The sequence below is a fragment of the Natator depressus genome, chromosome 9, assembly GCF_965152275.1.
Source record: "Natator depressus isolate rNatDep1 chromosome 9, rNatDep2.hap1, whole genome shotgun sequence".
NCBI lineage: Eukaryota > Metazoa > Chordata > Testudines > Cheloniidae > Natator > Natator depressus.
Genome location: NC_134242.1, coordinates 11,453,691 through 11,479,104, shown reverse-complemented (window position 1 = coordinate 11,479,104; position 25,414 = coordinate 11,453,691). Strand labels below are relative to the sequence as shown.

The 25,414-nt window shown below is 37.9% G+C and overlaps 1 protein-coding gene across 1 annotated transcript in view; it reads right to left on the bottom strand.

Annotated features, from left to right (window-relative positions):
• The window catches only part of GNB4 (G protein subunit beta 4), a 120,538-nt gene that overhangs the window by 14,912 nt on the left and 80,212 nt on the right, over nt 1–25,414 (bottom strand). The window contains exons 2-4 of the mRNA XM_074963522.1: nt 10,134–10,239; nt 2,406–2,444; nt 1,408–1,514 (exon numbers count right to left, since the gene is read on the bottom strand). Of these exons, the coding sequence (XP_074819623.1) occupies nt 1,408–1,514; nt 2,406–2,444; nt 10,134–10,190 (203 nt within the window). The 5' untranslated portion in view covers nt 10,191–10,239. The remainder of the gene's footprint in view (nt 1–1,407; nt 1,515–2,405; nt 2,445–10,133; nt 10,240–25,414) is intronic.

Here is a 25,414-nt window from a genome sequence, read left to right as displayed (position 1 = left end):
TTGGCAGTGCTGATGGTATTGTAGACATTTCGAAGAGTTATCATCAAAAACTTCTAATGAATCAACCTATTATGCATGTATTTAAATCTTATTTGGATTATTTGTCAATGCTTTTGATGAATTTCTTATACTAATAATCAACACTATACTGAATTAGCTACAGCACATCATGGCAGACTACATTTATTGTTGTGATTTACAAAACACACATTTTAATTCACTGAAAAATATTGTTATTCCATGTCCTTACAGTGCTCTATTAACATAAAATACATTTGCACTAAAATCAACCATTTCAAGCTATATGCCCTTTCACAGCTTAAGGGAAAATGTAATACAAAGAATTCTGAAGTTATGTGCCACCATACACCAGGCTCTCAGATTTGAAGAGTCTGTAATAGACCATCTGAAAGACTAGACAAAATGCTTGTGGAAAACAGAAGTGAAGCATATATTCTTATAACGGAATGATTTATTTTAATTATTTCTGTATGATTATAACTGGCTTTAAAAAGGCAGGCTGAAGTACAAAACATTTCTCAAAATTTTCTATGATATATGGCCCTTGAAAGTGTCTGAAGACTGACAGTATGTCTACACTGCAATTAGGCACCCACAGCTGGCCTGTGCCAGCTGACTCAGGCTAAGGGGCTGTATAATTGTGGTGCAGACTTTTGGGCTTGGGCACATCTACAGCGCAATTAAACAGTCCTTTAGCCCGAGCCAGCTGGCATGGACCAGCTGTGGGTTTTTAATGGGAGCGTAGACATATCTTGGGGGGACCACTCTGGGTGTCTGGATTTTCTTGTAATAGACAAACTCAATAAAGACAATGGATTTATGGTTCATTACAACAATCTTTGACCGAATAACCCTTCTTTGTCCTACAACTGCAGACATGTTAACTGCCAACTTCATTGTGGTCTCTTACAATGTGATAAATCCTTATGCTTAACAATCTGTTCCACCTTGTATTTAGCTGTGACAATCTGGCCACATCTACACTGCTGATTTATATCGGTAAAACTACATGGACCTAATCACTGGCATAGACAGCGCTGTCGACGGGAGAGCTTCTCTTATCGACATAGCTGCCACCTCTCACAGAGGTGGATTAACTACGCCAAGAGGAAAAGCTCTCCCATTGGCATAGCAGCACCTTCACGGAAGTACTACAGCAGTGCAGCTGCGCCACTGTAGCTTTGTACGTGAAGACAAGCCTTTTAAGTACCTTTCCCAGACCTGAAGAGCTCTGAGAAAGCACGAAAGCTTGTCTTCACCAATGGAAGTAGGTCCAACAAAAGATATTACCTCACCCACCTTGTCTCTCTAGTAAGCCTACAATTCTTTCAATTAGCTAGAAAAGGGATCCCTCTGCCTCTAAGTTCAAGAATCATATGTACAAACCTTGAATCAGATCCCCAGTGCATAGCATAAATTTTAGCTAAGTGACCTCTCAGCGTACGTCTTGTTCGCATTTGGATTCGACCCACTGAGTCCAGACTTGTGGTGATCTGAGCAGGAAAAAAAACACACAAACCAAACAATTATTCTGTATCTCCGAGATGGTCATAAATGTGTACAACACTCAAACTACCAGGAACATAAATATTTTGCACCCCTAGAATTTGGACATACAACAGGGACTACTGTTTCCACAGAAACAGGGCACCAATGATGTGATAGTTTTGCCAGTCAAAAGGTTTTGCAAGAAAATCAGGGTACCAGTGACAGGGAACTTAATGATGGTCACTATTCTAAATGTTTCAGACTGTTACAGGCACTCTGTAGATGGAGCTTCTGTATGTATTAGGTGTGAACTTTATTTTTACAGTAAAACTTTAAGTATGTTGACAATTCTCACCCTCAAAATAATAGCCCCAGAAGAAAATGATCATTTAGTATTTATTCCAGTGTCATTTTTCAGTAGTCTGACAACTGCCACCTAAAAGCCCAGATCTGGATTTTAAATGAAAAACTTCAGTTTCCAAATAAAATGGACAGCTTATACATAGCTAAGTGGGAGCAACTCTCAAAGCCAAACCATCATGCCATATAGTTTCATGAAATGTTTAAAAAGGTGAATTAAGGAAAATATGTATAATATTTAATAAAATATATAATAAAGAAATCTATCCAATGTATTTCTCATGTATCTAAGTGTCTCATGACTTTAGAGCTTTTTGACTGGCTGCAAATAATACCTGTAAAGGCCTTAGCTTTTTTTTTTCCCCCCTCTGTAATTATTGCTTCAATTTCATAATTGTAAATAGTGCACTAAGCAATGTGCTTCCAGGGTTGTTGCACTTCATCTTTTTCAGACACCATACCAGGCATGCTATAATCTCTCAAGAAACCTATTGCCTCATAGGGGCTATTTCCCAAATATAAAAATGATGATATACCTGAGCGAGAGTTGTATCACTACATGCTTTTCTGGCATCCTGAAACAGAGAAAAGAACAATATGAATCTTGAACACAGTAACAGTGTACATCAAACGAAAATCTTACCTACAGAAAAGTTATTTTACACCAAGACTTTTCCAACATCTGTTGGAAAACAAAGCTTCATTGTTTAAAAAAAAGTATGCCCGAATCCTTATGTTCGGTATTCCCACCCCATTCAGGTGAACAAGTTATAGTGTCCAAGAAATCTGAAGTATTGCAACAGAAAACAGCTGCCATACTTGCTTACATGGCATTTATACCTAGACAAGTTCCAAGTCAACCTGTTTGCAATCTTGCAGGACAGCCTCTTGTTTTGATGCTGTACTACTCTGCCTACATGTCAAGGGCTAAGTGGTGAATCCAAAAACACTTTAGAGTAGTCCCTTCATTATGCAGTATTTGGGTAAGAATCCAAAATGTGGGCTGAATAAGATAAGAAAAGGGAGAAGACCAAATGCTGGCAAAGGTGAAAACGAAGTGATTAGGGCCAGCACAACTGTGTCGGTCAAGGATCACACTTCATTGCACACCTGACTGACACAGCTGTGCTGGTAGAAGGCTCTGGTGCAGACAGTTATACTAGCAATACTGTGCTTTTGCTGGTAGAGACTTACTTCATTTGGGGTGGGTAGCTAAGGGAATTGGGAGCCTGGAATAAGATACATTGGAAAAGCATAGCTAAACTGTTTAAGTTGCATCCAAACTACGAGTGTTTTGCCAGTACAATTCACAAGAATAGCCATACTGGCAAAGCACTCCTAGTGTGGATGCAGCTTGTCGCAGTAAAGGTAATGCTTTGTACCAGTATAGTAACACTCCCCCCGTTGCCCCTCCCCCCGCCACACACCTACCTACCTCAATGAGCAAAATCGCCGTGTGTATGCACTCTATCTTCAATTATATGAGCACAAACTACTTCTTCCACAGCACCCCTGCTTCATTCAGTGCACACTGAATGAGCAAGCTATTCAATATTTTGTTTTCTCCTCACTGTTCTGTGTGTGGCCCCATGTCTTATTTACTGCACACTATTCAACTCTTGATCTGAAGACATAATGATCAATTTCCTTGTGGGTTTTTCCTATGGTGCTCATCATTATAATGAATTTATTTTTACAAAATCCACATGAATTTTTACAAAATTTTACCCATGGGGAACTGAGGCAGAGAGATTAAGGTCAAAGTGTCCACTGTTTTTGGGTGCCCAATTTGAAAGGCATAGGATCAGATTTTTCTGAGAACTTAGCATTATATAGCACTTCATATTCATATATTCAAAGCACAGTTCCCACTGACTTCAGTTGCAGCTGTGAGCGCTCAGTACTTCTGCAAATCAGATCCCAGGGTCTCACTGTAGGAGCCCAGAAAATGATGAACACACAATTAGTGACCATGTGTAAGAAGTCTAATTGAAATGACTAGTCCAGTATCAGATAGGAACTTAGTGGCAAAGGCAGGGATAGAATCCAATTCTCCAGAGCGCATGCAACTGCATTAAGGACCCTCTCCTCTTTTCCTGCACCTCCCTACCTTATTCACTAGACACCTTCCACAATAAATAAAGCATGCATAATAGAGAGACAGTCGCTTTCACTACACAACCCTGATTCATCTCCAGGACAGAGTGAACTGAATGAGGGGGAAGAAAGTACGTGGTCATGTAATCAGAGACTGTATCAATGCCTACCTTAGTTCTGGCATTTTCTAGCTTCTCAATTGTTTACTCTGCAACCTTAATAATGTTCTTTTAAAATGTAGTTGGTATATTTTGACTTCCTACTTCAAAACAAAACAAAACAAGGTAACTGCCACTAGCTGCTCTTAATAGTTTTCTTTCCAAAAACAAGCTCAAGAGCGGATTAGGTCACCTCAAACCATTTCTTACAGTGTCTGAACTGCAGAAATAGTTATAAAATGTTGACATCTTGAATCAGAAACAGTTTAAAATACCAAACAACAAATCCCTTGGTGTTCAGGAATCCTTTCACTCACAAGAAGAAATACACTGGATATTAAAGCTGAGCAATTAAATTCATTGTTTAGTTGCAACAGCTGAAGAGGCCCAATTTATTTTGGATGCAATCTTTTAACTAGGCCAGAACTGATTATTATATAAAATATAATTTTTATTATTAATATAATAGCAAGAGTTGGCAGCACCACCTACAGCTATAATGGGAAGTGTCAGACAACTTTAAGACTTTGTTTTTCTGTTGCTTATAACTTTGCTGAATTTTAACAGTTCAGGCTGAAGATTTCCTGACTGCCTCAGATAAATTTAATAAAAATCAGCCTATCTATTTTTCAGCAAAAAGGTCCAGCTGTTTGAGAACAAGGTTAAAGAAAAATTTAAGTTTTGCCCATGTTAAATAAATTCTTACAACCATTTCATTGAGAACTTCTAAAGCCTCCATGCTTTGGAGCAAGAGTTTGAAATCTGATGGTGGGTTTTTTCCCCACATCCCTGACTGACAAAAGTTTTGATAGACAAAGCCAAGGACTACGATCTTGGGGGCAATGGGGGTGTGATGGTGGGAGGGGACTGACAAACAGATTGCAGATGGCTGGGCAAGGCCACCAGGGGAGACTGGGGTGAGCAACATGAGAAATCCAGGGAGGGAGACTGAGAATCAGATAGGAAGCACTGAAATAGAGACTGGGTAGGCTATGTGAAGAAACTGGGTCAGAAATGGGGGCAGGTCAAGACAGGGACAGAAGGGGTCAGGCTTGTGGAGAACACTGTAGAAATGTCTGTGACCATTAGAGAACACTCCCTCCAGAACCTGCAATGGAACCCATGATTCCCAAGTCAACAGCCTCTGCTGTCAGCAAGTTACACTGCTGTGTGTTTAGTCAAGAAGCAGAGACCTGTGCTATGCATCTAAAGGTTCATATCCTGCTGGTGACCCATGGAGATGTCAATATGATTCCACGTACTAAACATAAAAAACAAATCCACTTTTAAAAACTTAAACAATTATATATAAAAGTTCAAGTTGCAAAGTCAGGCACTCAAAAGTTAGGAAGTGTCAGAATTAAGGTTGTCTGTCCTTGTGTGTACATATTATATGACACGGTCTTTAATGACACGATCACATACTACTTTTTCCCCACAAGACCCCTGCCTCGTTCAGTGCACAGTGATCACTGAAAGAGAAGCTATTCCATACGTTGTTCTCTTCAGTGTTCAGTGTGTTGTCCCGTGCCTTATTTACTGCACACTATTCAGAAAAGGGTTTAAATAAAGAAGTATTAATAGTCTCATGGACTTTTCTACAGTGCTCATCACTATAGTATCTGAATGCTTCACAGATATCAATTTATTTTCACAACACCCATGCAGTGAGGTGAAGGTATTATGTCCATTTTACACATGGGGAACTGAGGCACAGAGAGATTAAACTCAAAAGCATCCATTAATTTTAGGTGCCCAATTTGCGATGCCTGGAGCCTGTTTTTTCAGAATAATTAGCATTATATAGCACAGTGGTTTTCAAACTTTTGTACTGTGACCCCTTTCACCATTATAAATGCTGGATGCAAAGCGGGATTTGGGTTGGAGGCTGACAGCTCGCAACCCACCATGTAATAACCTCGCGACCTCCTGATGGGTCCCGACCCCCAGTTTGAGAACACCTGATATAGCACCTTACATGTTCAAAGCACAGCTCCTATTGAATTCAGTTGTAGCTGTGACTGCTCAGCATGGCTGCAAATCAGACCCCAGGGTCTCATTTTGAGTTCTCAGAAAATAAGTAACACGATTAATGACCACCAGTGAAAAATTTGGTTTAAGTGACAAGGCCAGTATCAGATAGTAACTCTGTGGTGCAGTGTGCAAGTATAGAATCCAATTCTCCAGGGCAGTATTCAACTGCCATAACCATAAGACAACTCCCTTCTGTTTCTTCAACCCCCTGCCTCATTCACTACACACATTCCAAATTTCTACAACAAATGAGGCAGGCATCCTGCCAACAGCTGCTTTCACTACCACAAGCCTAATTTATCCCCAAAGCGCGCACAGTCCTATGCACTGAATAAGGCAAGGATCTTGTGAAAAAGTTAATCTAATCATACGATCCAACATTACGATGCATACACACAGGGACAGGCAACCTTAATTCAGATATTTCCCAGGGTTTGATTGCTAGACTTTGAAACCCTAACACTTTTTGTGTGTGCAACTATTTACATTTTGGAAGTACGCAAATGCCCCAATTAGCACCAAGACCCCATTATAGATTTAACGTCAAGGTTGAAACCTATGTACTGCAACTGATTCTAGTTTAGGATGCTGCTAGTTAAAATATCTTTAATCCACTGATTTAGAATACAAGACTTGCATAACATTTTAAAAGAATCTAAGATATCCCAAAACATAAAAAGATTTGCAAGTAACGAAGACAGCCAGCAGCTACCAAGAAAAAGAGGAAGATTTGGAATAGCTAGAATACACTAGAAATTTTCCAAGACAGCTTTCATTATATCTATATAATCTATTTACTCTCTGGAGAGGATTAAACCAGTCTCATCACAACCCTGTTCTACGACTCAGTTTTGCCAGAAGTACATTAACCTACCTATAATTTCACAGACAAAGTTATGCTAAGCTAAAATGAATTGCCTCAGACTTTCAAATAAAAAAGACATTTGGGGGATATGAGCGTTCAAACACAAAGCATTCTTGCTTCTTGTATATTTTTATTATTTGATTCATCCTATCATCTCCACCTCTGTTAATCCACTGGTGAGGACTGACATTTTGGCTAGATTTTGTTTTGTTTTTTTAAAGTAAGATTTAGAGAAAACAACTAAAATATGCTGCCTACCCCTCTCCTTCTAGCTCTAGCAACTGGCATCCATTAAAATGAGAACTGTAAAGGATTTAGAGAAAAAACCACCACCAATATATAAATATCTAGGATGTTTATATGTAAAATAAATGTGATGCTGGAGAAGCCCAAATTGCAGCTATACACAGTAAATCCATTTATTTCAACAATCCCATACATTCTAGGGACCATTTTTTTGAGGGAGGAGGTTTAGCGTTTATAACAAAAAAGAACCAGCGAAGATGTAATAGTCTCATGTTTGAAACACTTCGCAATGACCCTCTCAACTAAATCTATACCTACATTTTGGTTTGTTTGGAGAAGGTCTAAAAATAACCAGTGAAAATGTGTATTTGCTATTCTCTTAACAGAAAAACTATTTAGAATTAGGACATTATATCATGTTTACCGTCAGTAGTACATCAAAATAAGAACTACTATGTCCTACTCGCCCAAGCCAAAATTCAGAGCAAAAAATTAGAAAGAAAAATTTGAATTGATTTAACAAGTAAGCAAGATTGACCCCTCACCTAACTGAAATATTAGTCTAATCATTTTCTTAAAAACTGACCAGATTGTGCAAAACATGACCTGAACTGGACAAACTGTAAGCTACTAACTACACCAGAAGAAATGTTTCAACGACTCTCTCAAGTTATCCTTGACGCGTTTCAACAGTGACCCAGAGTTTTAGGAAGATCTCGCTCATGATCGTTCTACCTGGTGAAGCCTCATTCCATACTAGAGCTACAGTCTATGAGCAGAGGAGAACTGCTGAGACAGAGCAGAAGTGCCAGCAGCGTAAATATGGCAACAGCAGCATGTCTGCTGTTAATCAAGTAACCCATAGCAGCATTTTGTGTTCAGTGTGCCACAGACAGTTCACAGCTCAAACTGGCCTAGCCAGCCACTCACGTGTTCTCAGAACCCAAACCAACCACTGATATCATGCTCATCTTCAAACTCAAAGGACGAACAACAATGTATAGTAATACTAATTTAGGTCTTTTTATTTCTTCTTTAATATATTGTGACTAATTTTATAAGGCCCCCAATCCTGCAATTTGAGCCATGCAAGCCAACACCAATGCCAATATAGAGCTCTACTGACTTCAGTGGTGCTTGTCATGGATGCAGAGGTACATCTGCCAGACTTCAATTGCAGATGTGGGGCTCAGAGACATAGGTGTTACTAAATCCATTTTATCCAATTTAGTAACGTTAAGTCTCCATATAAAAAATCCTGCTAGCTTCCTGGCTCCACAGGACATTCTTGCGAGAACATTCCTGAGAGGTCTATCTGTTTCACCGGCCAAGTAGCTGCTCAGCAGGCATTCTGCACCACACCAGTCTCACTCCTCACCCAATGCCATTTCCTATAAGACGAGACTGACTACATCAGGCCCAATTGCAATGTGGCAGATTATTTCAAGGTATGTCTTTTGGGGAAAAAACTGAAACGTTACATTTACATCAACATTTGTGCAGCACTTAGTACACTGGAGTGCTAATGTAAGATTAAATTAAAATAATGGCTAAATTTAACCAAATTGCTGAGGTCAGCTAGGAAGAGTCCTTAGTGCTGTAACTCTCCTGACATCAACTGGCCTTGACCTTACTTTTGAATACATACTGGGAAAGTTAAAGGACATGTGACACAGAACTCTCCCCCAGATAACCTTGAACAATCAGTCTCAAAAGAGCCATAAATGTGCTACTACAAGCCTTTTTCCCCAAAAAACAATTAATGCATGGCAAATGCACAGCACATGGTCAATATCTTCATCAGCAGTTCAATGCCCAAAACAGTAAGTAGGCAGCAGATTATCACAAGACAGCTGATGTCAGGCTGAAAGTAATTACATTTAGAATCACCACATAAAGGAAGTTTTAGTCCTAGTCAATTTCACTGTGCATCTGCAAGCAAAGCATTCCTACACAGATCTAGTCCAGGGGTCTCAAACTTCACTGCACCGCAACCCCCTTCTGTCAACAAAAATTACTATACTACCCCAGGAGCGGGGACCAAAGCCTGAGCCCACTCAACCCCCACTGCCCAAGGAGGAGCGGTGTGAGAGGCAAAGCCAAAAGGCTTCAGCCCTGGGCAGAGGGGCCTATAACCTGAGCCCTCAGGCTTTGCCTTCAGCCCAAGGCAGTGGGGCTCGGGCTTCAGCCCCAGGCAATGGGCCTCAATAAGTGTAACACCAGCCCTGGTGACCCCATTAAAATGGGGTCCCGACCCACTTTGGGTCTTTTCACTGAAAACTCACTGAATTTTTGATGTATTCTGCAATAGCTTCTTGATAGATCACTAGATGCCATGCAATAAATCAGTTTATTGGTGGTGAATAATTTGAATTAAACAGAGTAGGAGAAAGGGAAGATGCACATTTGAAAAATAATTTCAATGGGAAGAGAAGGAAAAGGAGCACAGGCATGATTCCTGACCCTGGATATTTTCTCTCAGTCAGTGCTCAGGCATTTTACCTAACAATCGGAAAGAATAGTAGTGGAAAGGCCAGGAGTAGTCCAAAAAAGTTAAATTTTCATTATCAGTGTCCTTAACTAGTTCTCGTTGTTCCTGGGTATTGGAAGCTATATAAATCCTTACTACAGGACTCCAAAATATTGGGCGATACTCCACTATCATACTAAATTGCAATACTAGACAGAACTGTAAGAAAATTAGGGATGGAGTTTCAAGCTTTTGGAACCTTTTACTGACTTAATCCGCTGTGAAAAGATTTTAAGTGTTGTATGATTTAAACATCAGTGACATATATACTTCATTTTTTCCACTAGATTTTTCTTCCAAGATAACCAAGGGCTGGGGAAATAGTAATTCTTACTCTGATTTGATTCCGCAGTTGATCCGCTTCTTGCCGTAACTGTTCCAGTTCACTCATCCTCTTGAAGCTGTTTCTCTCTCACTGTTACAGTGCAGGCAAAGAAAATCTGCCAATTTAAAAAAAAAAAAGATAGGGGGAAATTAATTTCCATTGTCTAGACCACATTTCCTCCATTTCCAAGCACTGTACCTAAGTTAACTCTATTCTCCATAAATGGCTTGTCTGAGGGAGATTCCCACAACTAGATATTATAATAAGACATTTTGTAGGACTCTGCTTGGTTGCCATAAGCAGCATTGTTAAATGTGGTATATCAGGGTGGCCGAACTGTGACTCGCAAGCCATATGCGGCTCTTTTACCATTAAAGTGCAGCTCACAGAGCCCCTTCTGCCCCTCCCCATTCTCCATCTACCAGACTGGAGGGGGAGGCTCAGGATCTCTGCCTTGAAGCAGGGTGATGGGATAGGAGCTTCTGCCCAGCAGGGATAGGGGTCTCTGGGCTTCTGCCCAGTGGGGAGGGGGGTTTCAGAGCTTCAGCAGGAGCAGGACTGAAGCCCTGAGCCCCATCAGGTGCATCCTGCGGGGCTGAAGCCCTGAGCCCTGGACCCCGTCAAGCATGCCCCGGCTCTCAAATTTCTGAAGATTGTCAGATGCGACTAAGAGGGCCAGTAAGTTTGGCCACCCCGTGCTATATCATGGACAGTTTACAAAGTAATTGTCAACAGAAACACCAGCTGCAATTTAGAAAGACCTATTAATGAATACATGTAGATTTTTAGCTTTGTTTTTTCACTTGCAGACCTCTAAGAGTAGAAGTTTCAACCTCTTCAACCCAATTTGGCAACAATAAGCAGTGACACTGCTCTAGACCCTATTTTTAAACTAAACATTTCTATAATGCAGAAGTCTGTGCAAGACAAATTCATAGGAAGACATTTTTGATTAGAGATGAGAGTTGTCTAACAGTAAATGCACAGAATTTGGAGTCAATAACTCAAGTTCAGACATCAGATTTTCCACTGAAGCAGGATGTTCTTGGTGAAGTCACTTAATCTGTGTCTCTTTCCACCATCAAGGTTATTTGTATTGTGATAGCACCTGAAGGCCTTAAATCAGGATCAGGGTCCCACTGTGCTAAGCACTGTGCAACCACAGCATATAAAGTGGTCCCGCCTTGGAGAGATTGCAATCTAAACAGACAATGCATACAAACAGTAGTAGACATGAACAAGTAACTATCAGGTTTTGCAACTTTAAACGTTTTGCTTGTATTATTTTTGTTTCCTAGTTTCCCCAAATCATTTCTCTATCCTAGCCCCAGTCAGTGACACCACGATTGCTGACTCAGAGCTCTCAATCCAACCTGCCCACAGAAAAACAAACCCCCCTCTGTAAACACAATGAGCACAGATCTGCTGACATCTGAATGCTTTTTAGAACGAGACTGGGTTTGTGAAGCACTAGGTAAGAGTACTGTTACTACAGAAGGGCACATTCATATGGTTACAAATATTAAAGATAAAGATGTGGCCAGTTAAGGAAACTTATCAAGTATCTTCTCTAAAACATCTAGATGTGGAACCTCTAATTCTTACTGGGAAGAAATGCCCAACATCTTTTCCAGACTATAATTAGCTACACATGATTACTATAAGCACTTCATTTAAAAATGGAAGATTGAGCAATATTCACCCAGTTTATTACACTGAAACCTAAAATAATCAGCCATAAATATAAGAAAGTTCTGTTGCAAAAAAGTCTGATAAAGTAGAAAATCTAGCTATCACCCTGCATCCCTCACCCCAAATTCCCAGGACACTGCATCCAGTGCTGATTCTAGTTACCATGTCCTTCAATCTCACCTGATGACACACCTGTTCTACTAGTCAGACTCTAGGCATATCATATGATCTTGAAGGGCTTGTTTTCACTGCAACATTTGAGTTACTACACTCGAGCTAGCTAGCTGGAATAAGAGCAACCACAACTCAAAAACAACACTGGGGTTACAGAGTGATTTCATTAGCAGCACAGAGGGATTAGATTATTTGATGATGAGTCGTATCTTGACTTGAGCTACTGCATCCCCACTGCATTACCTGAGCTTCAAGCCACCTATTCTCCCCCCTCCCCCACACACACACACACCTCACCTCACCACACAGAGCAACTAGCAGAAGATTAAAGCACTACTTAACTTGAGCTATAAATTGTGTGTGTGTGGAAGGAAATTAGGGATAACAATGGAGTTATAACCTAAGGCTATGTCTACACTGCGCACCTTACAACGGCATGGCTATGCTGCTGCAGCAGCACTGTTGTGAGGTGTGTTGTGTATCCACTCGTCATCCCCAGGATAGAGCTCTCCTGGTGACAAAACAAAAGCACGGCTCCTGCCAACAAAGCGCTGTTCACACCAGCGCTTTTCGTCATTCAGGGGGGTTCTTTTTCACACCCCTGAGACACAAAAGATGTTTTAAAAAGATTAAATTGCCTATACAGACAAAGCCGAAGAGCGAGCACAGTGCTGTACAAGCTAAGAATGGGGGATCATGGCTCTAAGTAGTTTACAAACAAATTAATGCATCACCTTAGGGTGTTCTTAGGAAAGGACATTAAAGTGCCTTTTAATAAGTTTAAAACAGCTACTACAGTTATGAGATTCCCCTCTCACTTCTCCAGCCCAGATATAAACGTGAACTAGAAGCTCTATCAATACCTATTTTATCTTTCAAACACTTTGATTTTCTCACACTTCTAATAGGTATCAAAATCCACTTGATACTTCAGTTACAATCTTTATTTCAAGAATAAGTAACTATACCTGTATTCTCTCCTAAGAATCAAAGTAATCAAAATTAATGTTTACCAGGAAGATTGTAAATAATCTAAATCAGTGGTTCCCAAACTGGGGTTCGCAAAATGTTACAGGGGGTTCTTGGGAAAAAAATTCCCTAATGGCAGACAGAGCTGTCCCTAGGAACCCCGGGCAGCACGGGGCCAGGAGCCCGAAGCCCCTGGACTTTCAAGAGCTAAGCAGATCAAAGCAAGCATATCTATCACACTGAGGAGATTTCAACTTCAAGACTCCTTATAAGAAATGGAAAGGAAGGTGGATATTTTTTGCTGTTTTTAAAATTAAATAGGCAGCTAGTATTATTTTTAAAATTATGAAGAACAAGTTTAAGCTTTTGCTGGACTGCTCAAGACCTGAATGCTTGTGTAGGAGGAACTCTTTGAGTTGGCTTTTTAAATACCTTCATGCTGTTTCACATCTGATACTCCTTGATGAAACATAGGAGCCTTGTCTTATAACTGGCTTATTCAAGGTGATACAAGCTAGGAAAGTGAGATCTTGGAAGAGTGTTGCTGTTTTCATAATGTAATAAAAATACTGTAATGATAAATAATAATTAATAATAAATAGTGTGTAATAAGCATGTCAAAACAAATTTTATATTTCCAAGATCAGTGCTTTTATAATTTATACTCAGGTAAAGGAGAAAAATCCCTGGAAAAATTCATTTTTAGGAGGGGGCTTGCGAGACTTGACATTTTCATGAAAGGAGTTCACAGGTTGTTAAAGTTTGGGAACCACTGATCTATATAAATATTTTCAACTGGACATCATGCCAATATCTCTACCACTCATTACATTCACAGGTTTGACTTTCCTACTTTAAATGTATAAATTCTGTGTCATAATTATAAGACATTACAAGCACTATGAAACTTTTCTAGGCGATTATTACTTTAATTTACCATCAGTTTCCTACTTTATTCCCCCAATGTACTGAATGCAATAATAGAAGGCATTATTAGTGAGAGATGAAAAATAGTGAACACGAGTATGATGTGCATACTTGCTGAAAAATCAATAAAATTAAATATTAAAAATTGCAATCACTAGTATGTGTGCTTATATGGCTGCCCCGGTTCCTGTGATTATTTCCTCCTAGAAACAGTCAATTTAAAGCCTAAGCAACTTAAAAAAAAAAGTTAACTGCAAGTATTATGAGGTACTATACTTGTGTCAGAGTCTCACTGTCAATTGATGGTTTTACTAACAAATTTTCCTATTTTAAAAATGTTTTCCCTCCCCGTCCCAGAATCCTGAACACACAGAAAAGGGAAAATAGCTACATAGATACAAAATACTGTCAAATGCACAAACTAAAAAAGATATTTGACTAATGTTTCAGTTACAGTAATCTCATGTGCTTACTTTTAAGAGGAGGTTAAAACATTTCAGAGAAGCTCTATTTAAGTTGACGGTGTCCCTGTAACTGGATGCAAGTTCTTCTGGGCAGGGAATCAGTTTTTGTTCTATGATGTATCATGCACATCAATAGTTCACTGTAAATAGTACCAATATAATAAATTATACTCTATGACAGGCTGAACTATTTATTGAACTTTAGGCACATTTTTGTCGGACAAATAGCTAGCAGCAGGCACCTTTTCTTTGTAGGTAAAAGTCAGGATGCTTTTCTGAGAAAGACTGCTATAATAATGTCTGAACTCCACAAGTATACTATTGTTACACAGAAGTATGAGGAGGTTGAGAGCATGCTCTATACTTCATTTCTGAAGTCAGGTAGACCATTAAGCTAGATATCTGTAATTAAAGGTCTGGTCTACACTACAGACCTATACTGGTCTAACTATATCGCTCAGGGATGTGAAAAATCCACACGCCAAGCCATGTAGTTATACCTACCTAACCACATGTTTAGACAGTGCTACGTTGGCAAGAGTTTCTCCTGCTGACATAGCTACCACCTCCCAAGGAGGTAGATTAACTACACCAACAGGAGAGCTCTCTCCCATCAGCTTAGAGCATCTTCATTAAAGCTCTATAGTGGGATGCCTACAAGAGAAAGTTATACTGGTTTAACTTAAATCTGTTTTTAAACTTGGTTAAACCAATGTAAACTTTTACTATTGAGGGAATTCTGTGCCACTGCACAATGAAGAATTTGCCCAGAAATTAAATGTTCTGCGCAGAATTTCCTTTCCCCCCCACCACAGAAGTGGGCTGCAGAGCTGTTGCCCACCACTAGGGGGCACTGGACCTGGCAGAAGACACTGCCCAGGGAAGGGAGCTGGAGGGTTCCGGGCAGCTGCAGTTCCCAGCACACCCTGAAGGAAGGAGACGGCATGCAGGAAACTCAACAAGCCCAGGAACCAGCATCAAGCTGTTTCTCTCTTTGGATCCTTGAGGGTGGTTTTTTTTTGGGGGGGGGGGGGGCACGCCTCGGGTATCTGGGACGGGGGCACCCTGCAACTAGGCTCTAAGGGGTAGGGAATTGAGTATCTGGCCCCCCAGCTGGGTTCGGGGGGGGGGGGGAGGTGAGAGAGAAGGGGCAGAGAAATAGGAACTGGATTGCAGCAGTTTTAAAATAATCTCAAGAAGTTTTCCCTTAGTAAAAATACTAGAGAAATATAAATAAGACTAATGATTTAAACATTACTCATTCCCTCCCCCTCCAGAAAAAAGTGAAACATTTTGATATTCTCTGTTTTGTTAGTCTTGTACTAAGTATGCAGAGGCTAATGAGGTACAGAAGAAGCAGCATTATGATAGAGGTACTCAAACCTATTTGCCAAAAAAAAAAAAAAAAAAAAACCCACACACTACTCATGCAGTAAAATCTGATTCTAAACCAGGGCCAGCTCCTGGAATTCAAAAACAGTGTTTGTCCAGAAGTATTCCACATGTACAAAGAGACAAAGCTTAGAATGACTGATTTTGGGGGGGGGTTTGTTTTGTTTCGTTTTTTTTAAACACAAAGATGCCTCCATATCCTCAGAAAAGAAAGAACTGAGGTTTTCTATATCCCTACCAGGACCAACCCCACACAATCTAGGAAAATAGGTGTCAATGTCACTTTTATACCTCTTAGCAAGTTAACAGACAGTAGGGCTGTCAATTAAACACAGTTAACTCAAGTGATTAACTCAAAACAAAATTAACTCGATTTTAAAAGTTAATCGCGATTAATCACAGTTTTGATCACACTATACAACAGTAATAGTATACCAATTGAAATGTATTATAAATATTTTTGGATTTTTTTTTTTACATTTTCAAATATATGATTTTAATTACAACAGAATACAAAGTGTACAGTAATCATTTTCTATTATTTTTATTACAAATATTTGCATGGTAAAAAAAGAAAAAAATAGTATTTTTCAATTAATCTCATACAAGTACTATAGTGCAATCTCTTTATCATGAAAATGCAATTTACAAATGTAGATTTTTGTTACATAACAGCACTCAAAAACAAAACAATGCAAAACTGTAGAGCTTACAAGTCCACTCAGTCCTACTTCTTGTTCAGCCAATCGCTAAGACAAGTTTGTTTACATTTACAGGAGATGCTGCTGCCCGCTTCTTATTTACAAGATCACCTGAAAGTGAGAACAGGAGTTCGCATGGCATTTTTGTAGCCAGAGTTGCAAGATATTTACATGCCAGATATGCTAAACATTCGTATGCCCCTTCATGCTTCGGCCACCATTCCAGAGGACATTTCCATGCTGATGACACTCGTTGAAAAAATAATGTGTTAATAAAATTTATGACTGAACTCCTTAGGAGAGAATTGTATGTCTCTTGTTCTGTATATGGCCACATTCTGCCATATACTGTGTGATATGGCAGTCTCAAATGACGACCCAGCAAATGTTCGGTTTAAGAACCAATGTGAGATTTCTAAAGATAGCTACAGCACTCGACCTAAGGTTTAAGAATCTGAAGTGCCTTCCAAGGTGTGAAACATGTTGTCAGAAGTCTTAAAAGAGCAACACTCCGATTTGGAAACTACATAACCAGAACTATCAAAAAAGAAAATCAACCTTCTGTTGGTGGCATCTGACCCAGATGAGGAAAATGAAAGTGTGTCAGTCCACACTGCTTTGGATCATGACGGGTTCTGCTCGATAATCAGCACAGAAGCATGTCCTCTGGAATGCATAAAGGGGCACATAAATGTTTAGCATATCTGGCATGTAAATATCTTGCGACATCAACTACAACAGTGCCATGCAAATGCCTGTTCTCATTTTCAGGTGACACTGTAAATAAAAAGCGGTATCTCCTGTAAATGTAAACAAACTTGATAGTCTTTGTGATTGGAGAAGTAGGACTGAGTGAACTTGTAGGCTTTAAAGATTTACATTGTTTTGTTTTTGAGCACAGTTATGTAAAAAAATTCTACATTTGTAAATTGCACTTCACGATAAAGAGATTGCACTACAGTACTTGTATGAGGCGAATTGAAAATACTATTTCTTTTGTTTATCTTTTTTACACTGCAAATATTTGTAATAAAAACAGAAAGTGAGCACTGTACACTTTGAATTCTGTGCTGTAATTCAAATCAATATATTTGAAAATGTAGAGAACATCCAAAAATATTTAAATAAATGGTATTCTATTATTGTTGTACAGAGCAATTAAAACTGCAATTAATCACAATTATTTTTTAAGCTCTCACTTTTTTTAAATTGTTTAACAGCCCTAATAGATACTATGATTAATACTTTTCAAAATTAACAGGACTGATGATTCACTTATACAAATTCAGGCTCCAATCCTGCAGACACATGTGCATGTGTAATTTTACTCACTTAAGTTGTTCCAGTTAAGCTACTGAGGCTTCTCACATAAGTAATATTGTGTCTAAACATATGGAGGACTGAGCCACGCCTTGTGTGTGCAAACATGTTCACTGTACATTAAAATATTCTGAAACACTCCCATATTATACATTTCATAACAGTTTAATTTTGATAAAACTAATGTTATAGTGAAGTGGTAGTTTACATGCTCATCTTTAATAAACTTTTATTTAAATTGGACAAGGCAAATATGTTTCTGTTCTCTGAGAAGGGATTAGAAGGAAAGGAAAGTTACTACTGCAAAGCAGCAACTCAGAATGAATAGTGGAGTTGTTTACATATTCAGGATGTCCTGCAGCACAATGGTGAAATACTTCCTAGCTTAGTGAAACTATGCATGACCTAAGCACCATTGCACAGTCAGTTTTGACTCCTTAAAATCACAAATACTGAAAGATCATTTACTTGCCACTCAGGAATCCATATTTATATTTGGTTTATATTTTGATTCTCTTTCAGTCTCAATGGATTTAACATTCTAAAAAAATAGATCAAAAAGGGTATCAAGTTCAACAAATCCTTAAAAAAATTAAGTCTTATTGAGCTTTCCTGATTTTACTTGGGAAGCAAGTTATGTATGACAACTGAATTACCAAAGCCTACAGAAACCAAAATCTCTGGCTTGGTTAGGACTTGTTTAAAGTAAATATCCCGATGATCTAGAGTAGCTAAACAAATTTGTACTACAAAGTAATCATTATTTTGAGTTTTTTAAAACAGTTTTCTCCAGTCCTGCAACAGCTCTCTGCTAAAATAAAGTTATGCCAACTCTGAGTTACACTGCATTGATATACTTCCACTGCCGAGATATTTTTGGAAAAGAAGATTGCCACTCCCAAGGTACTGAAGAGGGTTAGTGTCGGGGTACTTTTTGCATTTCTAATTTTACTTGTATTGCAAGTTTGAGTCTCTTTTCTCTCTCTCTTTTTTTTTAAATAAAAAGATCTCCAAACAAAGCTTACACTGCACAAGCAAGTAGTTTTGAGAGGTGTAGTTCTACATTATTGGACATTCTTGCCATATTTATCCACAAATAAAGAAAACCCAGAGCCTATTCAAGTACTGTACATACTCTGAAAAGAATTAACAGATATAAAAACAAGTTTAGAAGGAAAACTTCAAATCCTAAATTGTGTGATTTGTTAACACTGTAGATCTAAACTATCAAATAGTATTTACTTTACATAACTTCTTCCATCCCCCACCCCACCCACCCCTGCCAACATTTGCAGAATAGATGGTTCCTTAGTTTTATCCAGTATTTAGTGAAACCTTTAGTTTCCCCAAGAACAAAACAGGAAATGGGCCTGGGTGTGACCTTGCTCTCTCAGGTCACAGCTATTGTTGCACTTCTGTACATTTTGGAAGTGTTTTAAAATAATGTGCCTCCATTATAGCTCTGGTACAAAAACAGGAAACAATTAACCAACGCCTCTTAAGAGGAAGGATATTAGCAGAACATATTTAAAATTAATATCTATTTCTTATGCAGATGTATGTAGAAAATATTTTAAGGAAGAGCAGGAAGAAGGTATTCTGCACAAAATGTTTACTACATTTAATATGTACTCAGAGGAGGAACACACAAGACAAGACTAACTTTACTTATTTTTCAGGTCCCACAACATCCAGCCCTTCATTTCGTTGCTTCCCGCTAACACAACTCCAGCATGTACCGTATTGGTACATTTTTACCACCACACTACCCCACTAGAGTTTGGAACAGATTCGCAGAGACTCTGGTAAGTCACTAAATAATGATTTTTTCCCCCAAAAAACCTGCTTCATTCTATTTAAGGGTACAAAATCTTGAATTATATTTTAAAAAATTATAATCATGCTGAAAAGGCTTTGGTTATGTAATTTGTTTCCAACGTACTAAGATAGTAATTTGAACCAGATCCCCACCAAGAGATTAAAAGTACCTGCTTCTCCTTAGGACTTAGGTATTAAATGTGTGTCTGAATCTTCAATATGCTTTTCATCAGCACACCAGACAGATACTCTGGTGACTAAGGAACTGTCGCTAACAGAGGCCTTTCAGCTAGACAGTTAGAACTCAACACAGATATAAACAGAATACGATTTTGCAGGATTCCTGATTTTTTTTTTTTAATATATATATATATATATATATATATATATATATATATATATATATATATGCAACTTGCAAAATACAAGATAGTCTATGCACAGATAGCCTTCTGGTTTGATCCAGTTTTAGAGGAATACTGCAATAGTTTCCTGGTCTGGACTTTGGTCTGGGAAAGGATCTTCCATGGAAGACAGATTAAATATGGCATAAAAAGTGACTAACAGCAGTCTGAAACATTAGGCAGACTGAATTATACTATTTTTATATATACAAATTATAGAAAAAGTGATAAAACAAAATCAGAGCTAATCTTTGTCACATGCATAGTGAAAATATATTTAATAGAATAAAAATTAGTATCAACAAATATTTTATGCACAAGAGGAAGAATATTGAGGTTACTTTTAAAATGAAATTTGTTATCTAAACCAAGTACATACATAAGAGAAGTCCTAGAAATTAATGTCTAAAGAAGGCTCTATTTCTAATCTATTTGCCTATTTATATTTGATTCGGGAAAGAATACTAGAAAATGGTAAACAATTTCAATATTAGAGTCTTACATAAAGTCCTGTATAAAAGGTATTAACTTTTTCTACTGTGAGAGGTGCCTTTAAAAACTGACATTTTAGCATTATGTGTCTATCACCTTCATTTCGAGATCAAAACAGTTCAGTTTTTAAGTAAAAAGTTTTTTTCCCCTCCTAACTGCCATCCCTGAAAACTCAACCTGTGATCTAAAGTTCAAGCAGTCTTCTTTCTTGTTTGCTCATCACCATATGCAATAATGTTTCTCCAGTGGAATTTAACAGTAGTGTTGGTTACAGCAAGACAACCCAGCTCACTCACAGAGCAAGTGATTCTGCAGTTTAGTAGAAAGGTAGCAAAGAATGTTAGCAAACAGATACAACTCTGAAAACAGAGCAGATGTTGATAAAGGTGGTGCTATTCAGTCACTTTTCTGAGCAAAACCACAATTACAAGCCACATAATATTTAACTACTTGCATACTAGAACATTCAGATAGAGATGGGAGTGACTCCAATAGAGCACTGCATCTGAAGTGACACAAATTATTATGACAAAAGCCATTTTGGTTTGAACTGATTTTCAACAGTAAAATTACGTTTGGGGTTGTTGTTGTTGTTGTAACACACAAAAATGTAGCCAATCCTGTGATATTTACTAAACTGGTTTACTGACCTTTTGTTTTATAGTACTGAGAAAATATTTTGAATGGAGAACTATTCTCAAGCAAGTCTGGGGCTGGCATGCACACACGGCTAGCCAAGCAGCTATTTAACCATGTATGCATGAGCATGCACTATAGTATGAGTGCAAAGTAAACGTGCAAACAGGTATGCTATTTAAAACTGGAAGTCAGTTTCTACATTTTTAGTGTATTGTACACAATCTTAGAACAAACAGAAGTGTTTCATGTCAATGAAGTGACTGTTCACTTGAATATATGCAATTTCTGATATGACAATTTAATTTTGAAGAATAGTGACACTCTTGTTTAGTCAAAGGGCAACTATAACATAGCCCAGCAGTACCAGCTACATGCATTTTACTGAAAGCAATGTACTACTATATAACAGTCATTTATAAAAAAAAGAATTGGATGTGTAATACAAGTAGTCTTCTACATCATCATCCCCCATCCCCCCGCACCCCCACTTCTATGGTACTGCTGTTAAAGTGAGGCATTATGCCGTTTGCATAATTATGCAACTGGGAATTTTAGTATACAGCTGTACCATCTCATACTGAAACAAGGGGATATAAACATTTGTCTTTTTACATTATTGATTACCCAAATATATTGCCCTAAGTACCAACACTGATTTTGTTATGGGTTACAACATAAAACCAACACCTTTTTGGTCAATTATTTTCAAGTTTAAATCCATCAAAAGATTTTCCTAAATCAGACATTAGGGTTTTTGTTTTGACAAGTAATTTTTTCCTACTTATTTTTAATCCCCCTTTTGTTTATGCAAATATATTACTAAGAATACATAGATGCTGTAACTATTTCAGCTATCATTTATGATTAAGCGTTCTGATTGCTTCTCATCTGTCTTCTAGAATGATAAAAAATGTTTACTCAAGCAGCATCACATCCTTTTCAAAAGGTCACTTAACATTAGAAAAATTAACAGAAACTTTTCTTAAGGATAAAGAATCTTCAGTGGTTTGCACAAAATACTTCAGTATCATCTCTATAAAAATAAAGCAGCAAAATCCCTTAAAGCAAGATGAAAAGGAGTACTTGTGGCACTTTAGAGACTAACAAATTTATTTGAGCATAAGCTTTCACGAAAGCTTATGCTCAAATAAATTTTTGTTAGTCTCTAAGGTGCCACAAGTACTCCTTTTCTTTTTGCGAATACAGACTAACACGGATGATACTCTGAAACCTGTCATTAAAGCAAGAGGTTACACTATGTTCCAGAACTAGCATAGCACTGGCAGAGTGTTCTGGAAAATAAAGGTTGTGTTTATATAAGAAGAATCTGTACAATACTGTCAATTGTTAGCCTGAAGTGCAGGCAACCTTCTTGCTGAAAAATAAGGAATCTGTTTCCTAATAGAAATTCCCTGGATAAAGCTGGTATTATGCTAAAAGGAAGTTTTAACTGAAGCTTCCTTACGGTACTAATTTATTTTACATGTATTGATGAAACTCTAGAAAGAAAAATTGTGATTTTAAATGTATTCCTGTTTCATTCACTTCTGAAACAGTTATTCAAATTCTATTTTAGCATTACTTGTCCGGTTATGGGAAAGAAGAGAATCCATTTACAATTTCAAGGGGGGAGGGCGGGGAGGAAGAGAAGAGAAGGGAAGAGGTTCCAAAAAAATATTCTATGCATCTTTCATTCCTTCAATATCTCAACTAAAATTAAATAATGTATTCACTTTCATCTAAGGCCTTGATTATATGAGAAAGTTACACCACTTTAATCTTTACCTAATGTATGCCAACTCCTGTATGGATGATGCTTTTATTTAGGTTTTAAAATGGCTTTTCCTTTTTCTCTTTAAAAAAAAAAAAAAGCTTAAAACCTATTCCTGATCAACTTTGGCTTTTTTTTCCTCGTATGACTTAATTTGATTGGAAACAGGTTTAAGCAAAAAATGAGAAAAAGCCATTTTTAAACCCAAGTAAGAGTGCCATCCACACAAGTAGGCACTGATTTAGTTAAATCAATTTAAATTCATGTTAGGTTATACAGGTGAAACTTTCCTATGTAGACAAGGTCTAAGAGTTAAATCCTGTGACCAGACAGTAAGGGTGTTCCAGCCTACTTCAAATGCCACAATGAAATGCAAAGAGAGGATCTACATTCTTGTTCCAAACATCTTAAGTTATACCAAACGGAATCATTTATACATAAAAAGTTTGGAAAAATTATAAAAACAGAATGTGACTCAGTTCTTCAGTTGCAGCATGAGACAAGTAACTTAACCATAAGTTTGAAACTTGCATTTTGAAAGAGTCACGTATGCTGGATCTCTTCTCTTTACTAAACTGTGAATCATTCCCTCTCATATGATAGGGTAAGATGAAGCAGTTACCACATCTGTGGCCATCCTCTGTAGTTTCTATCCCAAGTGAAGGATCCACTGTGGCACAATAGACTATTTAAAAAAAAAAAAATCACTTGTGCACTGGTTTTGGTTCTGACAAGTGTAGATAAATGAAAAAAAGGGAAGGGAGATAGAAGTTAAACTACTGCATGTACACCTGGGGTGCTTTTAAAGGAGTCACATCCTAATATCTTTAAAATAAATGACTAGTCCAGTGGCACCTTAAAGACTAACAGATTTGGACATAAACCCAAAGTGGGTTTTTTACCCACAAAAGCTTATGTCCAAATAAATCTGTTAGTCTTTAAGGTGCCACTGGACTCCACTGTTTTTGTGGACACAGACTAACATGGCTACCCCTCTGATACTTAATATCTTTAAGAGGCAGGCACAGCTCATCCTGGGCTCATCTTAGCCCCTTCAAAGGAGACAGGGTGAGCTATCCAGTTGTTTGGGAGTCTGGAGGGTTCCGAGAGCCAGACATTCAGGATGGTTAAGGAGCTCTAGACTCTGACAAGCAAAAGTACCAGTTTGAGAGGGATAACCTGATGCCGTTTTAAAAGCTAATTTCAGAGTTGAAGACTCAAATAGTGGCTCAAAGCTATTTAGTCTCTCCTTATGGAAGCAGGCATTTCCTTGCAGCTATGTAGCCCACTAAAACCACCTCTCCCCTACAGCTATACATCTGAACTTCCCAACCCATTATTCCTCAAATCAAGTACTAATCACAAAACAAGGAAAACAAAATATGAACACAGCATACTTCTTACAAAGAATAGTTTCCCCCCTTCAACCACATTTCATACATCTACAATAGAACAATTCACTGTGTACTTGAACACACTGATCAATTTTAGCTAAATTCAAACTCTGAAAGAAAAAATATATTTACACACTACATATACATTAATACCAATATGACAGGTTTCAGAGTAGCAGCCGTGTTAGTCTGTATTCTCAAAAAGAAAAGGAGTACTTGTGGCACCTTAGAGACTAACAAATTTATCTGAGCATAAGCTTTCGTGAACTACAGCTCACTGCATCGGATGCATACAATACCAATATGTAACACAGACAGTTATACATCAACATCAAGATCTACAAAATATGTCCAAGTCCCTTACGGCCCATAACTTTATGATGTAAATAAGTGTATTTCTGTGCTATTTCAGCTTTTACCAGCTGACTTTTTTTCTATTAGTGAGCATAAGAGGTATTTCTTCATGCATCAAGCTTCAAAATACATCATGGGTACTGTTTCTGGGGAATAATGTTTTGTGCAAAATTCATTTCTAAATTAAAATCAAAATAGATTGAGACAAACTATAAAGATTGAATCATGAATGGAAGCTAATGCAGTACTGCCAACCTCAAGTGTTAAAAATCATGAAATTGGCTTAAAATGAATAAAATTTATTATTTGTCTTCTGGTTTGAGCTTTCAGGGTACATTTGCTTTGCATTTTTCAGCTCTTCTCTGCAACTATTAGGGTGAGACTCACGTAATCTCACAATTCCAGCAGATGGGGCTTTAATGTACACCAAAATATTGAAGAACTCATGACAAATTGTGAGAGTTGGCAACACTGAAAATTCCTTGATTAATTTAGCTATTTGCTTGGAACTCTGGACTTTCCACTTCAATCTTTTTAAAAAAGTTTTATTACCTTAGCTTACAAGCTGGCATGAAGTTTTTCCCTACAGTTTTTGGGAATGGAAATTTGTTCAAACTCTTAAATGAACAGCATTATCGAAGAAGTCACAATTTATGGGGGGGTTAACTTTTATAGATATTTTATGTACAGTTTTGGTCTGCTGCTGCCAACCAACTATATCCATATAGCTGACTATACTCAGTCAGGAATCACAGAATTGTAGAACTGGAAGGGACCTC